Consider the following 10,505-nt stretch of genomic DNA (forward strand, 5'->3'; position numbering starts at 1 on the left):
ACACAATTTATGCATAATGTACAACCAATTCATGCATATTCTTCTAAACTCATACATAAATCATCAAATTATCCTTCTAATCAACATGGATCATTCATGCATAACATCAAACATACTAGTATCACATTTCTTTTAATTCCTCTAACAAGAATCCATCATATATATCAAAATACATCAATAATAAGCAAGAATTTAGACATGGATGATTTACCCATGTCATCATCTTCACCATAACCAACGGGTTTCACCCTTAAACATCAAATTAACCTAAATCATGCATAACCCATGTTCTATATGATGATTCTAACACATACCCATACCCAATTTCATACAAATTCGCGAATTACAACATAACCCACTTCATGCAAGATCACCAATCTAGGTTTTTAGACATACCTTATGATCCCCTTGAGAAGGTGATCATTAATTCGTATTCCTTCCTGAATTTGAGCTTCGATTCACCCTTCAATTTTGGTGATTTGTTTGAGTTAGGGTTTTGGGCTCTAGCCCCTGCTCGTTCTAGAACACACATGAATGTGTGTTTGTGTGTGTTGTTGTTTTCTTTTAATAACTCAACTTTCATTCTATACCACTCTAGTCCCTCATGTTTGCCTCTAAAACATAATTGGCACAGTTTTCCTCCTATAATAGTTCTTACCATACATTTAACTAGGTTAAATAACCTAGTTACTTAGTTCATGATATGTCCCATAGGAACATTCGTCAATATAAACATTCGGGTTTTGGGGTGTTACACATATTAAATGCGATGAGTGTAAATAGGTGAAAAGGGTTTCATTTTCATCATTTTTCCTATTCCTACTCTTCTTTTTCTCGCAAAATCAACTTGAGAATCTTCAAATCTTCAAGTTGTTCTCCATCCGTTCCTTGAATCCTTAAGTTTTTCTTCAAATCTTCAGGTAAATTTTCCCAGAGATTGTTTATAAGTTCTGGTAATCATGTCGATATCTACCAATGTTGAAGAGCCAACGAAGGCCACGGTGCCACAGACAGTGGCGGTGGTGCCGATTAACTAGAAGGAGTTGGATTTTGAGCGGTTGGTGACGAACTTAAAGTTTAAGCGAGTTGGGGGTTGTATATATAGAGTTTCTAGCATGATCACGTTGTATGCCGTTGTCACACCCCGATCCGCAGCGGATATGGTACGGGGCATGATGATTGTCCATAGCTCATGACACCATTATAAGTTTAGTATTTAGGATTAATTTTTATAGGGGTATATACGAAAATATCATGAAAGTTTTTGTTGGGTATATATGAAATTTTTCAAGTTTGTAGGTGTATATATGAAATTAATCCTATAATATAATAAGAAAAAATATAAAGTAAAAAAGTAAAATAAAATAATAAAAATGCCATAGTAAAACTACAACTTCCTTTACATATGGCCAAGTGTACCAATTAGAAAGAATTCACAAATTTTACTAATTATATATTATAGAGTAAACTGTAATTTTACCCCCTGAGGTTAGGGGTCATTGGCATGTCTACCCCCTCTAAGGAAATAATTGCAATTTTACCCCCACTATTTGCTGTTATGTCGCAACCTTACCCCCCGGCCTCAAATTTGTTGACTAATCTGTTGACTATGAATTGAAATGACTATAATGCCCTTTCATATTACCCCCTGTATTTTGTGCACTCTGTGATATTACCACCTGCCACCACTGCCATCGCTATTAACCACCACTGCCACCTCCAGCCACCACCCACAACCACCACTGCCACCGCCATTCACCACAACAACCACCACTGCCACCTCCAGCCACCACCCTAATCTGCCTTGTAAAAGCTATTTATTTTCAAAGTAAGTACCACCTTTCCTATTGGTTCACTATGCTTTAACAATAGCTAGATTAATTTCAATACTACCAGCTTATTCTTGTCTCCAATGTTGAAAGCCTTGAAAAATTAGTTGTATATTTGATATTTATAGTAAAGGCCCGGTTAGTCAAAGTATACCCTGACATGCGTTCATTGAATGGTTAGCTTTCAAGTATGGCTTATCCACTCATGATAGGGCGATAAGGTGGAATAAGGAAGGTGAGTTCAAGTGTATTTTCTGTAATTAATTATGCTGGAAGGGCTTCTATTACAAAAATCTATATGGTGTGTGATTCAAACGTCTTTGTTTGTCAAGAGAGAAACATCGGAAGTTTTAGCAAGAAAAAAGAGGTGCGTTCAGGTGCTTTGTCAGCAGATTCAAGATGTTTGGCTTAGGCTTATGGGGCTTAAATACAGGTCTTCTAAACAGCTTGATTTAGCTGTTGCAGTTTGGAATTTCAATGCTTGTGATATAGTTGAGTAATTCAGCTTTTTTGTAAGCCTTTTACAGGATGGTATATATGGTGTTAAGGTAAAGATGGTCTCTTGGGTGTACTTGTAATAGCTTTTACAAGGCGGATTAGGGTGGTGGCTGGAGGTGGCAGTGGTGGTGAATGGCGGTGGCAGTGGTGATTGTGGGTTGTGGCTGGAGGTGGTAGTGGTGGTTGTGGTCATGAATGGCGGTGGCAGTGGTGGTTGTGGGTGGTGGCTGGAGGTGGCAGTGGTGGTTGTGGTGGTGAATGGCGGTGGCAGTGGTGGCAGGGGGTAATATCACAGAGTGCACAAAATACAAGGGGGTAATATGAAAGGGCATTATAGTCATTTCAAGTCATAGTCAACAGATTAGTCAACAAGTTTGAGGCCGAGAGGTAAGGTTGCGACATAACAGCAAATAGTGGGGGGTAAAATTGCAACTATTTCCTTAAGGGGTAGACATGCCAATGACCCCTAACCTCACGGGGTAAAATTGCAGTTTACTCTATATTATATATTATATTATATACTACTATAATTTTCAACAATTGTGTGCTTTATGGTTTGTACATTATGCTTAGGTTGTTTTCTATGCAATATAGATTTGTACAATATGCTCAAAGATTCTATATTTTTTAGGGTATGAAACCCCTCTCAAAGACCACTCGCCTACTTTCTATCTATCTATCTATCTATCTCTCATCTTCATGCTTTCTTATCACTCTCTCTCAAGAAATTTCTGCCGGGCCAAAAAAGAGACCTTAGGGTTGGAAAGTGACGTTACTGTTTGAATGCTTCACAGTTTTGGCAAAGATTCATGATGACGTCATTATGAAGTTAAGTGTTTCCCGGCGAGTCTATTTGGTTGATTGTGTAGTTGGATCGTTAGATCTAACTTAGTTGAATGAGGTGGTTGTCGGATTTGTTCCAAAAAGTTTTTTTCTTAGCCGGAAATTGTGTTTGCCGATGGGTTTGTCGATGGTTTTGTCATGGTTAGTGTTTTTGTTGCCGGAAATTGTTGCATTTTTACCGGGAAGTGTGGTTTGGTGGTGGGTTTGTGGTTACCACCACCAATATTTTTGTTCTTAGTTTTGTCGGTACCACCGACGATATTGTAGTTTGTGGCTTTGTTAGTTTGTGGCTTTGTTAGTTTGTTGCTCTTTATTTCTTGAGTGTTTCTTACATCCGACGATGACGGTGGCTTGCTTCTTGGCATGGCAACTTCAGTTGCAGCCGTTGCGGCACTCAGCCGTAAGGACGATGATGATCTCTTATATCTGAGTCTATTGTTTTGTTGTTTATTTCTTGATGGTTTCTTACATCGGCGATGATGGTGGCTTGCTTCTTGGCATAGCAACTTCGGTTGCAGCCGTGGTGATACTAAGTCGTAAGGACATGATGATCTCTCAGATCTGAGTCTGTTGTTTTAATTATTTCTTGTACTGAGGTGGTGGTTTTGTGATGGTGACCAGTTCCGGTGATCGATGATGGTTGTGGTGGCTAACATCATTGTATGTGTGACAACTCATGTTTCACCTCGTATTGTTCGTTTTACGGTACGTTGTATCTATGTAGGATTAATATTATAAAAAGGGTGATATTAATACAAAGTGATTAAGTGTTTGATTATTTGGATTTGCAAATTAATATGCATAAGTGTATAAATACTAAAAAGGGTTATTATTACTATAATTATTAATAATTTAATCAGCCGCACATTAAATGTCCAACCGCACACTCTCCGATGTGGGCTTCTGAATTATTAATCCAGATCTTAGATGGACCGTACACCCCCTTGCATTGGGCCAGCCCATGTCGCGCACCCCTTTGATTAAATAGACCGCACACCCGGGAATTCTGCAAGTGTGCAAGTTGTTTTGACAACTGGATTCCATTCCAGACTGTGCGGCACCTCCATCACGTGTATAAATACACACACTTCCCTAAACCGTACACTTATTTCCAAACATTCTCCTTAGCCGCCACCCAACCTCTCACTCTCTCTTCCCTTTTTAGCAACCTTTCCTTTATTGGAAAAACCCTAGTCTATCCATCCATTTAAGAGAAATATCAGAAGAAGTGTGGCAATATTTATCTCTAAAGCATCCTCTTTTTCGAAGATCTTTCCTTATTTCTCGAACACTATCTTTTCGTCTTTCTGTTTCTCTATTCCAGGTTAGCAAGTTCTATTGCTTAAATACTCATATGCCTTCTTCTTTCTTGTTTATAGATTATGTGAATGATTGTGCAAATTCTAATGCTTGCAATATGTGCTTGATGCTCGGTACACTTAAAAGTGTTGATGTTTTTGAAAGTAACATAAGGTTCATAGATCTAGTGTATGATGCTCATAATAATTTGATCATTAATGATGAATCCATAAGTATTGAGTAACATGTTTGTTAATATCTCCAGTAACTAATGATCCTTGATATGTTGACATGTCGATATGTTGTTTGCTAAATTGTTCTAGAATTCGTGATAGAATGTTTTGGATGGTTCTTAGAAGGGTGGAACTAATTTGTTAAGCAAATGAATGTTTGATTTAAAATGAGTAGATGATTCACAGGATGTTTAGATGATTCTGTTTAAAGAAATTTTTAGGAAAGCTTTATGCGAGTCACTGTTTGATTGATGAAGTGAAATTGTGATTTGTAATTCATTTATGATGCTAAGATCCCTTTGAAATGTTGTGATGAATTGATGGATTTTGAAGGAGTTGATTTTAAGTAACAATGAATCCGTAGATGTTGAGTGGTTTGATGAAATGATAGATGCCATGATTTTAGGAACGAATGATAACAAAAGCTGTAAACTTAATTGATTTGAAAACTGTTTGTTGATTGGTAAATGTACGACATGAACTGCGTATGGTACAACAGTCCAATGCACACCGCACATCTCTAGGGGTCGCACACTCCTAAGGTGTACAACCCCCAATGCATAATGTACAAAAGGTTTCAAAAGGGTCGCACACTTAGAAGGGTCGCACACTTAGAAGGGTCGCACACTCCCTGGTGTACGACCCCTGTTGCACAGATTACAAGCCTTGGAAGCCTAACCGCACACTCTTTACACCACACAATCTATATACACCTATTTACTGCTTAATGTACAACCCTCTCCTGCATAACCGCACACTTGTCAAGCAGGTCGCACACTTGACAAGTGGGCGGCACACCTTATTACATTGGGCCACATTTCGATGGGCCGTACACTTATGCAGCCCAAATGCCCTAATGGGTCGCACACCATGGTGCGGACCACACACTGTTATGTTTGGGCCTTGACTTCATGGGTCGTCTGTTACGTAGAGGACCAAACCCCAATAGAACGCACACTCACCCACTGTTTGTCTTATTTATGTACAAATGCAAACTGTATGAACAAATATGATACGTGATGGTTATTACTTATACGCTACTTAAATATGTGAAATACGTGGATTACTTGCATACGGTCTAAACGTTGGTAACCATAATAGGACGTGGTTGACCAAGCTTAGGGTAAATATACTATCTACCGAGCAACCAAAGGTGAGTTCACACTAAACTATAAGCATGTATTCCCGGTGGTTTGGGAACTTCATATACCAAGGTAACGGTATGATAGTTTAACGATACTCATAATGCATGCATTCCCAATGGCTTGGGAACTTCATACTAAACGAAACTCTACCGTGAATGTCCCTTTTTCACTTATACTGATTAATCGCCGGTTAGGCGAATGGGATATTAGTTGATAGCGCTATTAGGTTTGACAACCTCACACCATGCCTAGGAAGAGGACGGGCGTGAACTTTTATCTGGGAATCTGGTCAATGATGGTGGACATTGACCAAAAAGGCAAAATAACAATTACGTCAAAGTTTCGGTACTGCACAGTTTAGTGGTTCATATATGGGGTAGCTCCCCATGGCATTTTTAATAACATGGGAACTCCATAAATGATGTTTTTGGATATAATGAGAAAACCTTTCTGAAAACCGTGAACTCACCAACTTTGTGTTGACATACTACTGGATGCTTGCAGGTCCGTAGATGCTGCGCTGGAGTCTGCTTGGAGCGTTGTGGTGGTCGTCTAGAATCCGTTGTCGGATTCCTACTTTGGAATGTATGTTTTAAACTAATTATGAACTTCATGCTTTCGCTAAACATTGGAACTCTACTTTAAACTATTTATGCTTTGAACTTTATTTTTAAACTTATTATGTCTTAGACTTAAACGTTATGTCACTAATCATATTGATGATGGTTTTATTTTACTTATATTAAATACTCAATGTGATTGGTGGCTTGATCCTTGCAGAGGTTGGGGGCAGGATGAGGTCGTGGTGGCGGCGGGATGAGGCGGTGGTGGTGGCAAGATGTGGTGGTTAGGGTTTTAGAGTTACGAAATTGGGGAAGGTGATGTCTATATGCATTTTTTTGTTTTATTTATTAAACATTTAAATAAAAGTATGAATTGACCATAATACCCTTAAGTGAATAAACTTAACAAAAAAATTTAACCAGGTTAGTACTAAAGGACGTACAGTGTAACGGGTTTAGCAAATAAAGGATTGTGACTGTAATTATTGAATTAAAGGTTATTCGTTGCAATCCGGTACAAACATAAATGACGAGAAATGTAATTTACCCTATTTTACTTTTATGAACTTTTCCGATTTTGGTGTAGTTGGCAACAGTGTGGCATTGGTGCTACTTGGCACAGTTGTACGAACCTTTTTACCCTATTAAGTTTTTTTAACTATAATTTGTTTCAAGTTTACCCCTGTGCTTCCTTTACTTAAAAAAACTATTTTTACGTGCATATTATTATTTACATGTCGGTATAAATATGATTTGCTCTATGTTTCGATGTAAACTTTTTGTGGAAAACGAGTCAGGTCATATATAATACTTTTCATTAAAAAAATATTTTTACGTGCATATTTTTCTGTAGTATAAATTTGAGTTGGTCTACGTTTCGATTTGGGAGATGAGTCAGGACAGATATAATATGTATTCGTGCGTATTTTATGTATGTTTCATAAATTTTGTTTCGAACCGTGTGGAGTCAAATTGTAGTTTCCTTTCTATGTATGAGTCGGGTCACATATAAATTCGATTTACTTTACGTTTTGATCCATTCGCAATGCTTATATAGGTTAATTCGGGTTCAATCTGATACGTCAAAACGTGCGTTTCCGTACGGTTAACACATCACACGACGTTTGGACTAATCCATTTGATGTTTGTGATGTTCTCGCGCCGCAACGTGTGCGTGTATTATTGCTAGTATATTATTAGTTACCAACTTTGTAATGCATTAATGGTTACGTATTTGACATTATGGGTTGTACTCATGATGCATTGCAAAGTTTTTTTTTTCATCTTTAGTTTTTTTTTTTGAGTTAAATGCCATTTTAGTCCCTGTGGTTTGGGCCATTTTGCCAGTTTAGTCCAAAGGTTTCATTTTTAACATGTGGGTCCAAAAAGGTTTCACAGTTGCCATTTTAGTCCACTAGGTTAACTTCATTCATTTTTTCTGTTAACGAGAACGCCAATTCGGTCATTTTATATGGCTGAATTGCCCTTTTAGTTAACAGAATTACATACAAAATGACCAAATTGGCCTTCTCGTTAATAGAAAAAATGGATGAAGTTAACCAAGTGGACTAAAATGGCAACTGTGAAACCTTTTTGGACCCACATGTTAAAAATGAAACCTTTGGACTAAACTGGCAAAATGGCTCAAACCACAGGGACTAAAATGGCATTCAACTCTTTTTTTGTTTTTATCACCGATAGTTTTCATCTTTTACAGTTTGGTCCCAACACATTTTCACTTTCAACTTTGGTCTTATATACATTTTATATTATTTTTTTTTGCAAATTTTACGTTTTAAATTTCGGTCTAAATTTAGCAAATTAACACGTTGCAACGTGTGTGTGTGTGTGATTCAACGTTTTTATGCCTATTTTCTCTGTTTAACGGCTTCGTTGCAACGCGCGAGTCATAGATAGACTTAATTATTGTTTTCTATCTTTTACGTTTTGTGTGTGTGGTTCAACTTATTTACGTCTACTTTTCGATCGGTTTTATTCTATTTGTTTTTTATACGAACTTTTTGAGCGTTGGTGGTGGTTAGGAGTGGTGTGAAATTAGTACTATTTGGCACAGTTTATGCTTCCGTAACAACGCAAGAGACTAGTTGTGAGAGCTTAGTACTAGTTGAATTTAATTATTATGTTTACGTAAAAGAAGTCAATTAACTCTAAAAGTAACGCCCATCTTTACATTGAATACATTTTTGTATTGCAAAATAATATAAGCGACTTTTGTTATAGACACGAGACGTTTTAAGTGCTTAACCTTTGCATGCTTTATGCACCTCATCAGAAAATTTTCGGTTCTTATTAAAAAAATTAGAATACAACCAAAACAATATCAATAATTTCATTAAACTATACCAATCTTAAATATTGATTATCCATCCTTGACTTGAACGTTGCACGTCTCGAATAATGCAAACAATGAAGTTTGTGATAATAGCAATAATATATTTTTTTAATGGCTAACCTAGTACACTATAAGAATTGAACTTCTGATCTCTTCTATTCTAAATTTTATGTAATTCACCAATATCATTGTGCTATTTCCAAGTGGATAGATTTTTTTTTTTTTTTTTTTTTTTTTGAAAATTAAACTTCATTAAAACAACCTCCGACTCAAATGGGCAAAAGGCCAAACAAACAACAACACCTCCGACCCAAACGGGCAAAAGACAAGGAAATTACAACATGTACAAAGGATATTTACACCATTCCGACCAACTAATATAATTACATGAATATCTATTTTTGACCCACGTGTAACCTCTTGATTTTAGCTCTCCTATGATCTCTTGCGGGTTGCATGTTTTCTGTTTAAAAACCACTTCGTTCCTTTCTTTCCATATGCACCAACACGCTATCATAGCCAACCCATATATGATCTTCTCTTCCTTCTTACTCCGATTACTGAACTTGTGGATTTCTAAAATGTCTTTAAACTCAAAAAAGTAAAGTGGCGTAAAGTTACACCAAATACTGAAAGCCGCCCGCACCTTCAGAGCTACCGAGCAAGCGGTGAACAAATGCTCCACCGATTCCTCGGCATCGTCGCAAAAAGGGCACATCACCGAAGTTATGTCAACGTTCCTTCTTCTTAAGTTTACTCTAGTAGGTAGCCTATCCAGATTGCCTCGCCAGATCATAATATTGCATTTAACGGGCACCCACTTGCACCAAGCAAAATTTGGAGGGTGACAATTGCCTCTATCCGTGATCATGGCCAATTTAACCTCCTTCACTGAGAAACCGTTCTGACTATCGCTATTCCAAAACCAAGCATCCTTACCATTGGAAAGACTCACCCTACTAAGCACCTCGCAACATTCTTTCCATTCCTTAAGTTCCTCTTCTGTCTCCGGCTGACTAGACCAATGCCAATTGAAATTACCATTTCCACTTCCTGTTTCCATTCTCTCTGCGACCCTGCACGATTTAAACACCTCCAAACCAAATAAATGGGGCCACCTTTCCAAGTGGATAGATAAAACAAAATATAAAACATGCTAATAATACATAAAAGAAAAAGTAATACAATTAAATGATTAAACACTTATTGTCCAATTAACACACCAGCTTAAATCACTTAAATTCAAATTTAATTTTTAGTTATTCAGTTTTACTTTATTATATTATATTATATTATATTAAAGAACATTACAGAGTCAAAATCTTTATTGTTTATATTAACTACAAAAATGCCATCATATGTATTGGGAAGAATATTTTTGTTGGATTTTTGTGGGATTTTTATGCATATAAAGGATATAAATGTCATGTAAGGAAATAGAGAATTGGGTCCAGTGGTGCCCACTCCTATTTTGTCTTTTTTATTACTTCTATATTTTAGTTTTTTAATGTAAATAATAGTTAAAAATAATTTGAATATAAAAGAAAATCCTACAAAAGTGGTATAAAAAATATTAGTTTTGTATAAAACGGCATATAGAACCGAACCTGTAAACCCGCTCTTGCTTTTTTAGGAAAATAATAATTGTTTTATAGTTCAAAATATATACGTATTTATTTCAACTAAATAATAGTAACCATTATTATTAACAAAATTACGACAAAAAAAAAAATATTTCTACT

General features: G+C 36.6%; 1 protein-coding gene across 1 annotated transcript; it reads right to left on the reverse strand.

Annotated features, from left to right (window-relative positions):
- Nucleotides 1–9,097: 9,097 nt before the first annotated feature.
- Nucleotides 9,098–9,826, reverse strand: LOC110900973. Its single transcript, XM_022147828.1, has one exon. The coding sequence runs from the start codon at nucleotides 9,824–9,826 to the stop codon at nucleotides 9,098–9,100; it is 729 nt and encodes a 242-aa protein (XP_022003520.1).
- Between the last annotated feature and the right edge of the window lie 679 nt (nucleotides 9,827–10,505).

Source organism: Helianthus annuus, chromosome 13, assembly GCF_002127325.2.
Source record: "Helianthus annuus cultivar XRQ/B chromosome 13, HanXRQr2.0-SUNRISE, whole genome shotgun sequence".
Taxonomy (NCBI): Eukaryota; Viridiplantae; Streptophyta; class Magnoliopsida; order Asterales; family Asteraceae; genus Helianthus; species Helianthus annuus.